The 19,482-nt window shown below is 43.0% G+C and overlaps 2 protein-coding genes and 1 pseudogene across 2 annotated transcripts; 2 read left to right on the top strand and 1 right to left on the bottom strand.

The window, feature by feature from the left end:
• The first annotated feature begins 206 nt into the window (after positions 1–206).
• Positions 207–4,281, top strand: LOC125534833 (kinetochore protein SPC25 homolog). The gene is made up of 6 exons (XM_048697914.1): positions 207–228; positions 2,536–2,604; positions 3,230–3,337; positions 3,414–3,482; positions 3,893–4,038; positions 4,276–4,281. The coding sequence occupies exons 1-6, from the start codon at positions 207–209 to the stop codon at positions 4,279–4,281; spliced, it is 420 nt and encodes a 139-aa protein (XP_048553871.1).
• A 1,987-nt stretch (positions 4,282–6,268) lies between these two features.
• Positions 6,269–11,995, top strand: LOC125535303. The gene has a single exon (XM_048698358.1). The coding sequence runs from the start codon at positions 6,413–6,415 to the stop codon at positions 11,594–11,596; it is 5,184 nt and encodes a 1,727-aa protein (XP_048554315.1). The 5' UTR covers positions 6,269–6,412; the 3' UTR covers positions 11,597–11,995.
• A 4,455-nt stretch (positions 11,996–16,450) lies between these two features.
• On the bottom strand, positions 16,451–18,059 carry LOC125534834 (annotated as a pseudogene).
• Between the last annotated feature and the right edge of the window lie 1,423 nt (positions 18,060–19,482).

Genomic DNA, 19,482 nt, shown 5'->3' on the forward strand with positions numbered 1-19,482 from the left:
CATTCATTATGGTGTCACTACCGGTGAGTTCGTCCCATGGAATTATCCTATTGTCCATCCTGAAATCGGTAGCTAGCCTCAAAAGAGTCCTGCTCATCTCAGAGTGAAAACTACGATCGAAAGGATAATGGGACATCTCAACTACACTACACTGGAATGCTTATCCTCCTCTGTCTGAAGGGGGTTTTATAGGTAGGGATGAGAAAATGGCGAGAAAGAACGATTGCGGTATGGCGGGAAACGATTGGCGGGAAACGGGTGGCGGGAAAGAGTTGGCGCGAACATATGGCGGGAAACAGGTGGCGGGAAAGAGTTAGCGCGAACATATGGCGGGAAACGGGTGGAGGAAAAGAGTTGGCGCGAACATATGGCGGGAAAATATTGCGGGGAAAGGGTTGCGCGAAATACGTCATAGTTTATAAAAAAAATCCGGGGATCGTTCGGGACAAAAATGATGGCATGCACCTGTCGGCCCACAGCAAGCCAATTAGTCCCTGTCGGCCCACAGCAGGCCAATTAGGCCCTGTCGGCCCACTACTGGCCGACTGAACCTGAACTGGTGGCCGATAGGCCAATCGGCCAGCTGCAAGCCGATAGGATCTCAGTCGGCCTGCTGTGGGCCGACTAGGTCCACTCGGCCTGCTGCGGGCCGACAGTGTATTATTTTTTAAGCGTAATATTTGTGCAAATTAATAAAAAAATGTATTATTTAAAAAAATTAGCCATTGTATGGTATTCAACCCTTTCTTTCTTCATTTAATTCTATATTACTTCATCAAAATTAGCTAGTTGGCATACATTACGGGAAACCATAATTGGATGATACTTCCATTACAGGCAGCCTTAGTTGGATGTTGTAGTCGGCTTCTTGAGTCATGTGAAACAATGGGAACATCAAGCCATCGGTAGCGTAGAAATGAGGTATGTCCCGAGGGCGCCAGGACAACCGTGGAAAGCGGCAAATTTGTCAGGGAGAGGACATGGACACCCCTACTCTGTATCGGCAATGTAGCTCACCTCAACAACGAAACACCGTGACAGATCATGATGGCATGTAGGAAGCGAACCCCACCCGACGTTGATGACGACGTCGTACAGCCGACCGCGTCAATCCCATCGAATGGTTGTCTGGCCAGGAACTGCCTTCATGAAGCCAGAAGCAACAACCTTTTGCCCTCGAGAAACTGTCAAAAAGGTGATATTACAGAAGCTCTACAATCCTATTAGGGAAACTAAAATTGGGTAGTTGAGTTATTTACAAAAAATTGGATGGCATGTTAAACATTTATGCTATGGAAAAGAGAAGCATAAGCTATGTGGAAAATAGTTAATTTTTTAAATTTTAGAGAGCAACTAATTGAGGAGTACTCCTTCGCGTTTTGGGGGCTCCCTTCAGATTTTGCTTTATTTTCTTTACTCATTGAGGAGTACTCCTTTGCGTCATGGAGCCAGAAGCAACAACCTTTTCGCGTTTTTGGCTTTTAGATGATTTTTTTGGTTTTTGGCTTTTCTGTTTTTCCTGGTTTTTGAGAGGATTTGGACAAAAAACCGAGGAAAACAATTTCTTGAAAAACACATTTTTTTTTCTTCCACGAGAGGCACAGATTACTTCTCGTGGAGGTGCGAATTTGTTTCCTCAAGAGGCACGGGCATGACCCTCAGAAAGGGAAAAAAATTCGTTGAAACCTATGAACATGAAATCTAGTTTAGAAGATCTCGACGCGCGGGACCTAATGGTGAAAACTGTTTGAGGTTTGAATGCACGGTTTAGGAGATAAAATATTTTGAACAAACAAATTTATGAAAAAAAAACTATCATATATATTGCAACAAGTGACGCACATGCAGCACGCCACTTGGTCACAACCTATGAGGTGAGAGTGATCTTTGAAAAAAAGTACTACTGATTTCGCCCTTTTTAGCTCCACTGGGCCTTGTTCGGTCTCCGCTCTGCTAGCATTGGGCCAGACCTTCTGTGGGCTTTACCACCTCTACTGCACACCATTCCCCTAGAAAAACATTAAGAAAAAACACCTCTACAGCGCCGAGGCCTTCTCCCCCGAATCCCACGCCGGCGGCGTTCTCCTCTTCGGCAGCCGAATTCATACTACAATTCAGTGAGATCAAGCACAATTATTTATTTTCCGCTTTTGGTTCTGAGCAGGTGCAAATCCTTTCAGTCACGAAACACATGGGAGTGATGTCTGAAGTGTACAATACCAGTTGTAAGCTATTCAGTTCGTTGATGGCGGCGAGCCGGTTAATCTGCAAATCTCGGAAGTGGAGAGTTGTGCGACCTGCCGACTGGGTATGTTATTTTGGGCGATTAATTAGCTTGGTTGTGGTACAATTTGTGATTTTCAAGCTGAAGGTAATTAGTTTTGAAGGGGAGCCTTGGCGCAGTGGTAAAGCTGCTGCCTTGTGACCATGAGGTCACGGGTTCAAGTCTTGGAAACAGCCTTTTACAGAAATGTAGGGAAAGGCTGCCCTTTAAGGTAGTTAGTTTTTCTGACTTGTGCACTTTTCTGATGACAGAAAAAAAAATCAATGGTCTACAGGATCAGCTCATGGGACTTGAGGCAAGTCTGGCAGAAGCTCTGTCCAGTAAGCATTTCAAGCATTTCTTCACTCACTTGTGCACTCTGCAGTAAAGGGATCTATATCCTACTCAATTTGTTTCTTTTTTGTTATAATGGTTCACCACATGCGCCAGTTAATCAATGTTTGATTTCGTATTGGTGTCATTGCATTTTCCTGCATTTCGTGGAAGGGCTGAAATGTTGTACACTGCCTCTGCAGCCCAACTAAAGAAAAGATCAGAAAGTAAGCTCGCCAGTGAGTCAATTTCGATTGCCACTGCAACGAATGAGCAGCTCAGGAGCTTGGTCTTGTATTAGAGGGATAGGACTAGGAGAGACAAGTGTAATATCACATTAGCTTTGAGGTAAAAATGTAGATTCTAAATCATGGTACAATATTTTTAGGTGTCACAGTATTACCTGATCTGCAAAGCCTAAACTGAATAGGAAATTAGCAGTGTTTCAGTAGGATTTAAAGATATGAGTCCAAATATTCCAGTCTGAGCTCTTTTGAGCTCCTAGGGTCAACATCTTTTGCCCTTGTAATTTGTAGTTATGTTGACTCCAACATGATTCTTTTGTCAGAATATTTCCCCTGGCTATGCACAGAACGTGAAATCAACATACCTTCATACTTCTTTTGATGGCAGCTATCGAAGCTATTGAGGCTAATATTGACATGATGGGAAAAAAGAACCTAGACGAAGCTATCATGTGGTACAATAAATTTCTCGGTTTTGAAGTTTTTGCAGGAGAAGGTAATGAGAGTTTCAATGATATGGTCCTTTAAGTTGCTGCATACCATCACATGTGACATTTCCTCTTTTTTTCTAGGGGTTAGATTTGTCTTCAATAAAGTTGGCATGCAAAGAAGGCGGGCCTGTAGCCTGCTGGTCCTGCACTGTCTAATATTCATATTGTTTGAAAATGTATAGGCATTGAAGTTCTCATTTTCTTTATAACAGTAGTTGAGTGTATTCCACTGCTTAAAGACATTGAAGAATTGTTGGAAGGATTTCAACCGCACTAACGATCTCTCAAGTTTGTTAAGAGTCATCAGAGCAAGGTCCTGGGTTCAAACCAATCTCCTTGCAGAATTATTATGCAAAGGAAGGATGTCTAGAAAATCCCTTCCCCAGACCCCACCTCGTGTGGGAACTTTAAGCAATGGGTACACCCTTTTTAAAGTTGACATGCAAAGTCCTGACAATGAGTATTTATTTTGCACAAAGGTCCCATAAAGATGAATAGAGCTGTGAGTTACAATTTTCTACCTGTGCTGTCTAATATTCATATTGTTTGAAAATGTGTAGTCATTGAAGTTCTCATTTTCTTTGTAACAGTAATTCAGTGTATTCCATTGCTTGAAGACACTGAAGAATTGTTGAAGGACCGCACTAATGATCTCTTCAAGTTTGTTAGAAACACGAGAGCAAGATTCCAGCTGCTACCATTAAAGGTATTCCATTCTCCTTACAAAACTGCATCGAGTCCATTTTCCCTGAAATGCCAGTTAATGATGGCACTGTTTTCCCCCAAGAGTAATTCTTTTAATATTGCTGCAATAACGTTCTATGTATGTATCGAGTATTTTATTTACCTAAATTTTCAGCAATCTGTTTTCCACCTTTCATTGTTATGGGGGCCATATATGCTGCATCTGGTCTTATTCTCGATCTTTTAATTTGGATTATAGAAATGAATTTGCTTTTTAATACAGGATATTTATTACTCCCTCCGTAAAGAAATATAAGAGCGTCTAGATCACTACTAGTACTAGTTAGTGAAAATAGTTAGTAAATGGTCGAGATATGCGTAGTTTCCACTTCTTATGATGATATGAGAATAGACATTGAGTTATTTTTTTCTCGAACGGACACCCCAGTAATCATCATTGTATTAGAATAAACGGCGAAACGCCACGATGGAGCAAGTCTTACAACCTCAGAAAACAAAGAAGAGAGAGAAACAGACAGAAACCAAAGCCAAACCAAAAACAAGAAACAAAATACAGGCAAAAAAGGCACTGTACACTACCCTAAAACCTTATGGCATAGGCTCAGGAGGTCACCATGTTGAGGGCATGCTGAGTGCCTTGCGGCAGCAAGCAGGCATAGCTGCACTTCAGTGAGGATGGCGTCCGCCAGCATGGCGCATCAGGCGAGTTGTCAAAAACGCAGTCAGTTCGAAGGCACCACAGCTGCCACATCATGAGGACTATGGGAGATCTCACGCCTTTGGCCGTGTCTGCGTCTGTACGCTTTGCCGCGCTCTCAAACCAGCTCGTGAACTCGTCACCAGGTTGCACATGGAACCTTGCAATTCTTAGGAAATTGGCAGAATGCATAGGTCTATTTGTAGAGATCATATAATACAGGAGTTTGTTGGAAGAGCAATAAGTTTACTTCCTGCAATCTCACAATAAGTCCATTTACTCAAAAATTAATTTTTGACAAACATAATCGTGGGTGTATGTTTTAATTGACTGAGTGTCGAGATGAACCTTGACTTGAAATTATATTGACCATACTTTGCATGATGGAAGGCTGGCAGAATGTCTTAGGAGTTACTCTTCCTAATCTTACCCATGATGAGTAATCTTCCTAATAATCTTGGTAATTAAAATTTATGGTTTAGTTTTCTGATCTAAAGTAGCTGAAGCTCCACTGTGTTTTTCTGATTTGGTTTCACAAAATTGTCAAACTTCAAGGATATTGAACTGCAAATAACCTGACAGCTAACTGAAAGGAATGCCTTGCCAAGTACCTACTGCAGAGTAGTTCATTTTCACGTCTGATGTAGCAAACCATGCCTAGTGTCTGCTTCCTCGTGATGAGTAATACTGAAGATGGTGTATGGTAGAATATTTATGTCTAAAGTTGGGATGCCTAGCTTGTGAGCTATATAAATCTTTGTTCTGCACTACATGTGGATTTGTAAATGTGCTAAATATTCCTTTGTCATTTATAGAGTTCTAGTGTAATCTCTGTGTGCAGGGGTTCATCCCACAAGTTCATGTTGCCCAGACACATCATCCATAACAACTTCATAATCACCGGCTTTGTCCGTTGATACCAGAAGCGAAAGTGGCAGCAATCCAAGTCATTTCGGGAACCATTCAAAGAGTCAAGATCTCCCCTAGATGCTAGAACGGACATGCAAAGCAAAAGAGGATTATACATGAAGCAAAGGGTCTGGACATGGCTCTGAACTGAAGAAACACTCAAAGAATACGGACATTCCTCAATGGTATCGTACCATCCTTGTCACTCAAGCAAATGAAAGAGTAGAAGATAAAACTAGCTAGGCATATGTTTCCCATTGCATGCATGTTTTTGTCACGTCATCCCGTTCGACGATTATCCGATCCTTTTGCCAGACAAAGTGGATTGGATCGTTAGATGGTAGAACAGACATGCAAAGCAAAAGAGGATTATCCCTGAAGTAAAGGGTCTGGATATGGTCCTGAACTTAGATGCTAGAGCAGACATGCAAAGCAAAAGAGAATGATACATGAAGTAAAGGGTCTGGGCATGGTCCTGAACTGAAGAAACACTCAAAGAATACATTCCTCAATGGAATCATACCATCCTTGCCAGCTCAAGTAAATGAAAGAGTAGAAGGCAAACTAGCTAGGCATTGGTACCAGGACAAAGCAGATCTATAGACCATGTGATGCTATTGTTGCCACACACCCGTGCATGCATGATAACCAATAATTCATTGGCATGTTCTTGGTTAGGCTCCAGCTCCTCCATTTTCTTGGTTGACGTAGCTAATCTGAGCCTAGCTAGCTTGCTGGACATACACCAGCCGGCCGGGCCGCGGCTGCGATGGCTGAGCTCGCGTCTGGCGCCGTGAGCTCGCTGCTGGGCCTCCTCCGGAACGAGGCGCTGCTGCTGAGCCGCGTCGGCAGCGACTCGGAGTTCATCAAGGAGGAGATGGAGAGCATGCACAGCTTCCTGGAACACCTGGCCAGGACCGCACCTCCTGCTGGCAGCGGCGGGCACGACGAGCAGGTGCGCACGTGGATGAAGCAGGTCCGTGACCTGGCCCATGATTGCAGCAACTGCATCGACCTCTACCTCCGGCGCGGTGACCCCGCGGTCTACCGTGCCAGGGCCGGCCGCTGGCGCTACCTCTGGTGGGCTTCCTGGTTGGTGCAGAGGATGGTCGCCCAGCACAATGCGGCCATCCGGCTGCGCGAGCTGAAGGAGCGGGCGCGTGACGTCGGCAAGCGGCGGTTGCGGTACGGTGTGGAGATCCCGCGGAAGGAAGCAGCGCCAACTTTGCCGTCGTCGTCTCAAGCTGCCGCTACACAAGACAAGGAGGAAGAGGAGGATGATGACGACGATCAGAATCAAGCGACCGACGGTTCTTATACCCGTCAAAGAGCTCTAGAACCTCGCCTTCTTGAAGAGTACTGCACCGAGAAGCTAGCCAACTGGCTGGAAACCAACGAGGGTGAATCCATAACATCAATTGCCCTTGTTGTGCCGGATGATATGCAGGACGCTGGTGCCATTGCACGCGACTCTTTGACTTCGCCAACCGCCAACTTCATGTGCAAGGTCGTCAATCTCTCGGCATTGCACCTCCCATGGGATCTTCCGCTGTTACCCAGTGAGATCCTCTGCTACATCTTGCGTGAATGTAAGCAGCATCAAGGCACGGAACAAGGCGAGCTGAACGTGCCAGAGGGAGATCTTCGGGAGAAAGTTTGCCGTTACAAAAATGAACTCCTGGATGAAGTATGGGACATGATTGGTTATAGAGAAGTCGATGAAAAGATTGAAGAAATCAGGAACATGGTTGGAGAAGTTGAAGCGGGGAAGATTGGAGGAGTTGATAGAAAGAAGGTTGAAGAAAATATTTGCTTAGTCATACTCCTCCATGCCCTGCGGCTCAGGCAGAAGGCGCCTGACATGGGTATGCCACTATCCTCCAATCAGGCTATAGAGGAAACTGCTTCCAGTCTGAAAGCTCATATGGAGACAGGCGAGTCCAAGCCCCAGATTTGTCTCGATGATGCCCAGTACAAAGATATCCTGCACAACCTGTTCCTGACAAACAAGCCCCCACAGTCCCAGCAGGTCCAGGAAGCCACCAGCAGCGCTACTACAATGAGCGTGGATCACACCAAAGAAATCATCCACAACCACAAGATTACTCTAGACATCATATTGGGGCTGCTTCCCAAGCAACAGCTACCAGAAGGCACCTCTACTAAGGAACAAGTCACTGATGCTGCTGCTTCTGTGATCAAACAAAAGGAGAACTCCAAGGAGATTGCAGGGGAGGTGACCAATGCTGCTGCTGCTGCTGCCTCTGTTATCAAAGAAACCAAGGAGAAAACGAAGGAGGTATCAGAGGAGGTGATCAGTGCTATTGCTTCTGCTGTTATCAAGGAAACCAAGTTGAAAATGGAGACATCAGGGGAGCTGGCCAGGGATATTGCTTCTGCCCTTGTCAAAGAAACCAAGGAGAAACTCAAGGAGCTATCCGCGGAGGTGACTAGTGCTATTGCTTCTGCTGTTATCAAGGAAACCACGGAGAAAATGAAGGAGATGCAAATTACCAGTGCTATTGCTGCTGCTGTCATCGAAGAAGCAAAGGAGAAGATGAAGAAAATAGTATCGGAAGAGGTTGAGACGGCCACTGAAGTTGCAGCTGCCATCAAAGAAACCAAGCGAAAGATGTATCAGTTCCTGTGGAAGATTGTGGGTCAGCTTCGTATCAAAGTGCTAGTGGACAAGATTAAGCCGCATCTGGAAAACAAGAAGACCCTGATTATCCTCCAAGATGACCAAGACTATGTTTCAGCCGGATCCCGGTGGGAGGAGACCAGAAATGCTTTGAAACTGTTAGGGTGCAGAGCAGTGATTGTGTCCACAAAGAACAGCCAAAAGGCCACAGAATTTTGCCATCCACCGGGAGTAGAGCCAATAACTTATTCCCTAGTTGGACTCTACCATGATACTGTGCTCGAGCTTACAAAGGCACGGATGAATAAGGGAAATGACGGCTACACCCCAAACATTCTCCGTGAAATCTTGGCCAAGTGTCATCCACATGAGTTCTGCATGAAGATCTTCACGTACGCTCTTTATGCTAATCCCAATAGGAGCTATGAAGAACTGTGCAAGTTACATGAAGATCTGGTTCCCCACAAGACATTTGGCAGTAAAGCTAAGAAGATGATCAAGTTCTCCTACAAAGATCTGCCTAGAGAACACAAGACTTGCTTGCTGTACCTAGCCATCTTCCCTCAAGGCCAAAACATCAAAAGGTCTACCTTAATAGGACGATGGGTTACGGAGGGGTTGATAACTAAGCAAGACTGGGCCACCGCAGTGCATCATGCCGAGCAATGTTTTGACACTCTGATTGAACGGGGGCTTCTTTTTCCTGATGAAATTGGTGCTGCAGGAAAGGTCAAGAGCTGCATTTTAGGTGATCAAGTCCATGGCTTTATCACCAAGGTTGCAAGTAAGGAGCACATTTTGGATGCACGCCTGTCAGATCTTTGGGCTCGGCATTTCTCCATCTTTAGTGGTCTCCGACTCCGTGCCTCTGATGGCATCGATAACTTTGTACACAAGCTCCCCAAATATTCACCTCAATTGCCGCTGCTCAAGGTGCTAGATCTGGAAGGCACTGAATGCTTTGAGAAAAATCACTACCTCAGGGACATTTGCAACAAGATATTACTTCTCAAGTATCTGAGCCTAAGAAGAACAAATGTTAGATATCTTCCCAGTGAAATAAACAACCTCCATGAGCTAGAGGTATTGGATATCCGGCAAACTATGGTACCTGAGCGTGCAACAAGGGATGTCCTGCTCCTGAAGCTGAGGCGCTTCTTGGCTAACCGCGTTGATCCAAATCCAGGACTCAATGATAAGTCGCCACACTTTCCTGTCCAGATTCCTTCCAAAATTGAAAAAATGGAAAATTTGGAGGTACTATCAAGTGTCAAGGCTTCAGGGGATGGCCGTGAGTTGAAAGAGATAAAAAATCTATGGCAATTAAGGAAGCTCGGTGTGGTTATTGAAGACAGGGTCATTCACCTCACGAGGTTGCTTCAAGCGATCAGTGACCTAAAAGATTGCCTTCGATCTCTTTCAGTCACCATATCATGCAACACCAGAACTAAGAGCATTCTATCCAGCAAAGAGGGGCATGCAATAGATGTGCACCGTTGGTTAAGACAAACTCCCAAGCATCTTCAAAACCTAAGCATCAACGGAGTCACAGAAAAGGTGCAGCTTCTTGAACCGCTGGCCAAAGGTAGTGATGAGCTTGCCAAGGTAACTCTGGCTGGTACTGTGTTGAAACAGGATGACCTGATGGTCCTTGCTGTCCTTCCGAAATTACACTGTGTCAGACTCCGATCCAAAGCATACAATGAGAGCAAGCTCACCTTCAAGGAGGAAGAATTCCAACAGCTAAAGTACTTTATTGTGGAGGGCAACATGACTGAGACAGACATCGAGTTTCAAGAGGTCGAGTTTCAAGATGGTGCAACTGCTGAGCTGGAGAAGGTCGTCTTGTCCTTCACCAACATAAGGTTTCTGAGTGGGATCGACAACCTTCCAAAATTGAAGGAGCTTGATTTAGAAGGCAACCGATTCCTACTTTCATTTGCTCAAGACGAAGCATCTCCTGAGCAAAGCACCAAGATTGGATCTGCTGAGCAAAACACGGAGGGCGGATCTACTGAGCCAAACACCCAGAGTAGAGCCCCTGAACAAAACAGCGAGAGTAGAGCTCCTGAGCACAACACAGAGAGCAGAGCTACTGAGCCAAACACTCAGAGTAGAGCCCCTGAACAAAATATCGAGAGTAGAGCTCCTGAGCACAACACACAGGGCAGAACTACTCAGGAAATCACTCGGATTAGTGACCCTGAGCAAAGCAACGAGCACAACACTCCTGAGCAAGACAGTCAGAATACAGCTCCTAAGCAAAACACTGACACTAGAGCCGAGCAAAACACGGGGAGTAAATCTCTTGATCAGAACACTGAGAACAGAGTTGCGGAGGGAATCACTCAGAGTAGAGACCCTGAGCAAAGCAACGAGCGCAAAGCTCCCGAGCAAGACAGTCAGAGTACAACTCCTAAGCAAAACACTGAGACTACAGCCGAGCAAAACACTGAGAGTAGAGCTCCCGATAAAAACAATGAGAGCAAAGCTGCTAAGGGAAACACTCAAAGTACAGCCTCTGAGCAAAACCTGAAGAGCAGAGTGCCCGAGCAAAACACTCAGAGCAGAGCTCCTGAGCAGAACCCCGAGGGAAAGTTCATCTTCAAGAAGGGAAAGTTCAAACATCTCAAGTATGTTCGTGTTGAGGATTCCAGAATGATCGACATCATGTTTGAAAGTGGAGCGGCTCCTGAGCTCAAGAAGATTGCCTTGTCCTTGACCAACGAAAAGTCCCAGCTCGATGGGGTTAGTGGCCTTAAAAAATTGAAAGAGATTGAATTGAAGGGTGGAAAATTCCTTCTTTCATCATTTCACAATGCCAATCAAATTTCCAAGGTGACTCTTCGTGATACTCAACTGAAGCAGGAAGATATACGGATCCTTGCTAAGAAAAAAAACCTACGCTGCCTAGAGCTCTCAGACTTGTCTTACGCCGAAAGCGAGCTAGCCTTCAACAAAGATGAGTTCCCAGCACTTGACCTTCTTATTGTTGAGTGCCGTGCCATCAGCAGCATCAGCTTCACCGATGGGTCTGCTCCTAAGATCGAAAGGATTGTTTGGTCCTTCGACGAGATGAAGTCTCTCTCTGGCATTGACAAACTTCTGAGGTTGAAGGAGATTGAGTGCATTGGTAACCATGTCCCTCATCAAGTGAGAAAATACATTGCAGCACATAAAGCGCAACCTGTGCTTACACACAAGAAGCGAGCACAACATGTCCCAGCGAAAGAAACAATCACAGCAGAAGAGGATGATGATACATGGTTTCCACCAATCCCCCGCTGCTTGAAGATCAAGAATCGACACTAGCTGGCTGAGGAAAGGCTTGCAAGGATTTCACTCTCATCCTCCGCATCTCCATCCAATATCCATTCATCACTGCTTCCCAGAACTGCTGGCCTGTTTGTCATGCTGTCCATATGCGTGCCTGTCATGGTATCACCTTTAATCCCCCGTGCTTGTGTGCATGTTTGTTTATTAATTTCCTGCAAAGTTGTGTGTATGCTCGTGTCTGTTGCGTATGTGTTTTCCTTTGGTTCATTCTGCGCGGCGGAATATTGTTGTTAGGATGAACCACAAATATGTCAGATAATAGTTGTCAAGCTATTTCGTCATTATGTACTTGTAAGGGTTGATGTAAGTATGCTACCCATATGCGTACCCTGGGAAGAACAAACTATCATGAACTGTGTATATTTACCTATACTAAGTGTGTCAGGATGTTATTTACCATTTCAGCATTCTGCATTCTTATATTGCAGTCAGGAACGTATGTTGTGTTTGTGCTTCTCCTAGCAATTTGTTCTTAATTCGTTAGGGCTCCATGATACAAAGATATATGAATCGATATACGGAGTTTACAAACTTAGTACCAGCAAATGGGTGTTCCATTTTGATCAGCTACGGAGTTTTGGAACCGACAAGGGATGCGAATGGAATGTTCTGATCGGCCCGGTGGTCTACTATTGGAGTTCATTACAGCGCTTATACTTGAGCCAGTGTGCAAACACTGTACGTATGATACTCCCTCCGCCCGCTTTGCGCTACTCCCAAGGACTCGAACCACATCTTCTTCTCGTGTGTGTCTGCGCAATTTGTTTGGAGCTGCTTTCGCTAGGCGGTGGGCGGAAATTGGTGCCACAGCAACTTCCCTGACCTATATTCAGAACTCCAGTCCTCCCCCTTGGCGTCTCGCCACATTAGGTGGCTTGAGATTTGGTGCCACGCTATCTTCAAACTCTCTGGTTTCTTGCAGCTTTGGTGGCCGCTTAGCCGCCCTGAGGACCGTGACGCCATCTCTGCCTTCATCGCCGACCTCCGCTCGATGGCCGTCCGTCTGTCTCTGCCGCCCCCGCCACCTCTGCCGGAGCCCAGTTAGTCGCATGTGTGGCTCCTTGGTTCCTATGTTGTTTTTCTTTTTGTTTCTTTGGGCTTGTTGAGCTGTGCCTCAGCAGAATCTTCGTACTTGTGTGTGAGACTTGGGTGCGTGTGTTTAAACTAGTCCTTGTATATGTGCTCTTTAATGGTTTGCTTTATTTATAAAGCGGGACGAAAGCCTTTTTTGGTATGATACTCCCTCCGTTCCAAAATAAGTGTCTCAACTTTGTACTAACTTTAGTACAAATTTACACTAAGTTTGAGACACTTATTTTGGGACGGAGGAAGTATTTACCTTCTCAAAATTCTGCAATTGATGTGCTAATTCTGCAATCAGCACTGGTATGGTTGTGCTCCTCCATACAATCTGTGGTTGAGAATCTATCTTAGTTTGATGATTACAAATTATTGCTAGAGATTATAGGTATGTCTTGCTCTGAATGCCTGAATCCGCCGTGCTGTCGACCACAACTCCGCTGTGTTTGTTTAGTGTATGATATATAATATCGTTGTAAGACTGCAACTGTTGTACCAGTACCTCATGGAATCTTCAAAAATATATTTGAATGCAGCGCTAATATTGCAGCAGTAGGTGGCTGCGTTTGTGCTTCTCCTCACAATTTGTGATCTGGGAACGAACTGAACCGTTGGTGCCAAAACAAGAGAACAGTGTATCATCAGTCACGGTGCTTAGATTTGTTTTATATCTATACAAAATAATAAATGAACTATTGCTTCTGGTGTTACTTCAGGAAAATTGCCCCAAAATTTGCAAAATATTATCCATCAATGCCACTTATAAGTGAAAAACGTTTCACACAGGCGAATCCCCCTATGCTGCGCTCTGGCGCTGGGACAAGATGCAGTGCGCCCGTTTGGGCTTGCCCATGCTCGGCGGACTATTTTTAAGTTTCTTTTTTATTTTCGTTTTTTCTCCTTTAAATAATTCGGGACCACAAAAAAGTTCCGAATTTTTTTTAAAAATTATAATTTTAAAAAAATGTTCACAATTTTGTTAAAAACTGTTTGCTTATTCAAAATAATGTTCAAAATTTTGAAAACAATTTTTTAGGAAATCAAAATATGTTCACATTTTTTAAAAGTTCGTGTATTAAAAAGTGTTAACGAAATTGAACAAAATTTCTCCAATTCAAAAAATATTCATGAATGGAGAAATATCCTAAAAATTCAAAAACTGTCCGTGACTTACAAAATAGTTTATTCATGCATAAAATGTTCACTGATTCAGAAAATGATCACGCATTTTAAAAAATGTTCGTTAAATCAAAACATTGTTCGTGAATTTCAAATTTTGGTCCACAAATTTCCAAAAAAATGTTTGCCGATTAAAGAAAATTGTTTAAAAAAATGTTTGCAAATAGTATAAAATGTTCATGAATTCAGATAATGTTCTTTATTTTAGAAAATGTTCTTTATTTTAGAAAATGTTTGAAAATTTGTAAGTGTTCATGAATTTTGAAAAATATTCATGATTTCAAATATGTGCACGAGTTTAAAAAAATGTTTATGATTTCACAAAATTGAGAGTGATAGTGTATCTCGGTGGTGCGGCAAAATATGGTCATGGCCGTTGGAGATTATGATTTTTTTTCTCGTTGCAGTGCACTGACCGTTTTGCTAGTATCTAATAAAACCGGAGCTAAGTTTTTTTGTTTGTGGGAAATGTAGGTAGCATGTTTAATCGCTAACCGCCTGATGACAGGGAGTATGGTTGATTACGAAGAGATATTAATCAAATCTCAGGTTGTGGAAGCAAGTGATGATTATGTTCCTTCCCATTAAAGTAGAGGTCCCTGTGGGGCTGTACTAGTAAATTAGTACTCCCTCTGTTCACTTTTATAAGGCCTTGGAGACATTTCAGACAAAGTACAAATTAGCTCATTTTCAGTTGTTTGAAATGACTTATAAAGGTGAACGGAGGGAGTACTTCCTCTGTAAAGAAATATAAGAGCGTTAGTGATCGAAACACTTTTATATTTCTTTACGATGGAGTATCAAACAGACTATCATAATATGTAAACTGTACAATTTAGACTTCAGGCATGCGATTACAATTTGAACTGCCAAAACATATTATATTTAGGAACAGAGGTAGTACACGTTGACAGGCTCAACATGGTCTGTGACCAGTTTCTTCTGTGCCTTCATCAATTTAACATTTTTTTGCGGGGCCATCAATTTAACATTGGTATTGGTACTATGGAAACTAGATGGTGTGATCGATTACACACGGATGGCATGAAAGGGGTGTTGATACCCTTATAAAAGGGCTTCAATTCTAGAGGATTGACTAATTTGTTGCTACGGGACATGTTTGAGTGATTCAATAGCACTGCATTTTCGTGCCAAGTATATGCAAGATGAGACATTAGAAGAATAGTGAATAAGCACGGCTGTGAACTGCTCCATGTATTTCTATGGAGATCACCTCATGGTAGCGATATATGTCTTGGCGAACCACCAACCCAACCACGATGTAGCCACCATCACTCATCGTGTTTCACAATGGTAGCTGGTAACACCCAGACGTACACCATGAATATATGATCTCCATATTAATCAACACTCAAGGTCGGTCCTGGCATTCCAGAGGCCCTTGTGCGAACTGAGAAAATGGGCCCTTAAACTATATAATAGACAAAAAAACTTCAATGTACAGCGAAAAGTCATTATAAAAGCAAGCGTCAATTTCATTAGCAAATATGGTCTTAATACACCATGGTCCACGGATATATCAAATGATTACAAGATTAGGATACACGCTCCAACAACCCACAAGTCTTGTATGAACTCTTAACTAAATTGTTCTCAATTCTTGATCCAACACGACAGAAGCTACAACTCCAGCTCTACCAGTCCATCCACAAATGTGCATCACCAAACATCAGGAGCCACCTGAAAAATACACAAAAAAGAAGTGAATGGCATACTCAAGAGAAGCGACACCTTCGAGCATTTTTAGAGGCAAAATCACTAATAATAGTGTCAAGATCAATGTTGTCCAACATATCTTTCTCAATACAGCACATGGCCAAGCCATTCAATCTCTCTTGTGACATAGTTGATCTCAAATAGTTCTTTAGTAATTTTAGTTTTGAAAAACTTCTTTCAGCAGATGCTACAGTAACAGGAACAGTTAAGAGGATTCGATAAGCAATGGACACATTTTGATAGCAATCTGCAGCTCTAACAAAATCAAAAATCTCATCTGCTGACATTAATCTATTTGGTAAAGTCATTTGAAGCACTCTTAATTCAGAACAGAAATCATCTGAATTAACATCTGACGAGCTAACATGAGAATACGTATTTGAAAATTTAGTGCAACATTCTCTAAGTTCTTTATCATCCAAAGACTTCAATTTTTTGGAGTTGAACAAGAAACCAAATATACTTTCAAATGACTTCAAATCCTCAAATCTTTTGGTTAGTGAAGCAATCGCTACATCTATCATGACTAGAAAATATTTAACTCTAAAGGACTCCTCCTCAGCTGCTTGCGCTTCTGCATTTATTACATTTTCTTCATCATCATTATTTTCATCAAAATGTATTTTTCTCATAACACGACGTTTTGTCAGAAATCTAGGTTCAATATCCATGGCAGATGCAATAGATTTTGCAATATTTAAACTAGATGTAGAGCCATCAGTTCTGTACTTCTGAAAAAATAAGATTGCACCTTCAATTTGCTTAAGGGTAATGTCAATGCAAACAAATTTAGACTGCAACTTCTTACTTATAGTGTTTATGGTAAATAAAACGTCATGCCAAATGACCATACCAAGTAAAAAATTCAAAATTCTTAAGTGCAGTAACCAAAGAATGTGCATCGCTCTTAGTTTTTGGGTCATCACTAGAAGTTCTTTCCAATGTATAAATTCGTTGCACAACTCCGAAGAAGGTAATAGCTTTGCTACATGATTTTGCCATGTCACAAAGTGTAAGATTGAGGCTATGACAGGAACATGGCATGTACAATGCTCTAGGATTTATTTCAAGCAAACGTGTTTTAACACCTTGATGTTTTCCTTTCATGTTAGAACCATTATCGTAGCCTTGACCTCTAACATCATTAACATTCAAATCAAGAGATTTAAGGGCACCTACTAACTCATTGAAGAGTCCTAGTCCAGATGTATCATCCACCTTCAAGAACTCCAGAAAATACTCTTCTATTTTTGTAGTGTTACTTGACATGTTTACACACCTCACAATTAGAGTCATTTGTTCTTGATGGCTTACATCAGGGGTACAGTCTAGAATTACAGAGAAATATTTGGCATCCTTAATTATACTTATGATAGTGTTTTTAACACCTTGTGCAAGAATATCAATCAGCTCATTTTGAATCTTATGGCCAAGATAGTGATGATGAATTTCACTATTTTGAATACGCCTAATATGGTCCTGCATTATAGGATCAAATTCTGCCATCATTTCTATTATTCCCAAAAAGTTACCATTGTTATCTTGATAAAGTTTCTCATTCGATCCTCGAAAAGCCAAATTATGTTTAGCAAGAAACTTCACAGTAGCAACAATTCTTATTAAAACTTGTCTCCATCGCCCTTTTTCTTTTGCAATTTCTTGCTGCAATTCTTTGTCAATTGTTTGATTTTTATTTAGTCTCAGCCTTACCCCATTCCAAGTATTCATGTTAGTGATATGCTCAATACTATTCTCATGAACTTTGAGCCTCTGGCTAAGATGTTGCCAATCACTTAGTCCCTGGGATGCTAACATACTTTTGTTACCTTCCGATTTAAACAATTTGCAGCAAAAACAGTAAACTTTATTCGCATCCTTAGAGTACACCAACCATTTCCTATCACTAACCTCCCCATTACTTAGATTTCTTGAGTAGTAGGCATTTGAAAAATGTCTACCGTTATCATCTGGATGATACACAAGATTTAAATCCCTTGTAGGCCCTTTCTCTATTAGAATGTCTCTTGATTTATTGTCAAGAATTTCTCAAGTTCTAGGGTCATAAATATCTAAACTAGAAGATTTGTGTTCATCTTCTTTAGGATTTTCAGTATCAGAAACATTCTCATGGCCACCCAAATTTGTAGAATCGTCGATGTCAACATTTTCCTCCACTAAGTTTGCATCAGATTGTTCTTCTTCAACACTATGAACAACTAATACATCTGGATTCTCGGCAGTGGATTTTTGTAAAACGAATTTACGAATAGCACCCTTTTGAGTTCCAATGAATACATCTACAAGTTTCTTCTTTTTCCTTTTCGCACAACCAGATAAATGCTTTTTCGGCAACATGGTTACAGAAAAATGGAGAGATAACACCTGAAATCTTGTCTTCTTGAATCCTGTTCTTGGTCTCTTGGAGTAAATATAAGAAATCCCAGTATCCACCGCTGCTCTACACTGCTCTAGATTGCCATGGCCGGTTCTAGAATCAAGCAGGTTAAACATCAGCACATGAATCCATCATAAATAGAAAATAGACAAGGGGAAAAATTGAGATGCAAAAAGGGGGGGAATTGAGATGCAAAAAATTAGGAGGACGTGCCTGGACTCCACGTCTCCACTCTCCACCGCCGGACAGTCGGATCCTGACCGGCTCGCCTCTGTGGATTCGTGTTCCTACCAGGGCACAGGGTGTGTCGCCGCTGGCCGGCTCGCCTCCGTGGATCCGTTCGCCGGTGCCCTTGGGGTATTTGTAGGATGCAAAGAAACCCAAGTGTGATACTAACGGAAAATTCATTAATTAGCTTGGGTAGTTTGGCTCGTGGCCTCTTAGGAACTCGGGCAAGGGGCAATGAATTGGATTTGGGGAAGAGGAAGAAGATGAGAATGGGAAGGAGTCGAGCCAGAGTTAAGGAGACGACTGGTTTGCGGTTGGCGGCGTGTTTCTGGGGGACTGGGAGAGACGGCGTGGCTGCTCGCTTCTTCATGGGCTGGGCTATTTCGCTTGCGTACTAGTACTATTTTTTTTGAATATACTGTATATACTATACATGCACAGGGTATGGGCCCCTACTCGGGCTGGGCCCTAGGCCATCGCACTCGCCGCCATGGCCCAGGGCCGGCCCTGTCAAAGGAACAAACTTGTGAAGAAAACAAAATGTGAGGGCTTAGTTGAGAACTTTTTTAGCTTTTGCCCCCTCCCCCAAACACATGTATTTTCCATTTTGCCCTCCAACAGATGTTGTCTAGCTCCGCCACTGACTCAAGAGTGTACGCTCTCCTCACACAACAAAAGAGTCTATGCTCTGACACAATATCATATTCGGAAAGCACATCACTAGTAGTCTTGAACTTGTAGTGAATTAAAATAATATAATTCTTAGTCTTGTTTGTTTGCCTAATTTTCTTAGTTATTATTAAAGCTTGGTTTTGTCTGAACCTGTAATTAGCTCTTTGGGAAGTATCCAAACAAACAATTTTTGCAAAAATCATCTGAACTTGTTGGGGGCATGTGATGAATGTCCCGGCTAGTACCATTGCGAGTTTAAGATATATTTTCATCCCATGTTACCAAATATTGTGGTCCATCTTCCGGTTCACCTGTCACATACGTCACACACGTATGGTGCTCGGTGCTTCCAGGTTAGAACGACTGAACCGGTACCCTTGCGTCGCCCCACGCCTCCAGGCTCCACCCTCCACCCGATCGCTCGCCGCCACCTGAGGTAGGCTCCGGCCAAATCTGAGCCACGGTCAAGGAAAGTGGCGGCGGGGTTGTGCTACTCCGTCTTGGTGGAAGGGGTTGAGGGCCATGGACTTGGAGCGGTGGCTCCGTCCGTTCTTGTGCTGCTCCCTCATGG

The sequence above is a fragment of the Triticum urartu genome, chromosome 2 (assembly GCF_003073215.2).
Source record: "Triticum urartu cultivar G1812 chromosome 2, Tu2.1, whole genome shotgun sequence".
In the NCBI taxonomy this organism is placed as follows: domain Eukaryota; kingdom Viridiplantae; phylum Streptophyta; class Magnoliopsida; order Poales; family Poaceae; genus Triticum; species Triticum urartu.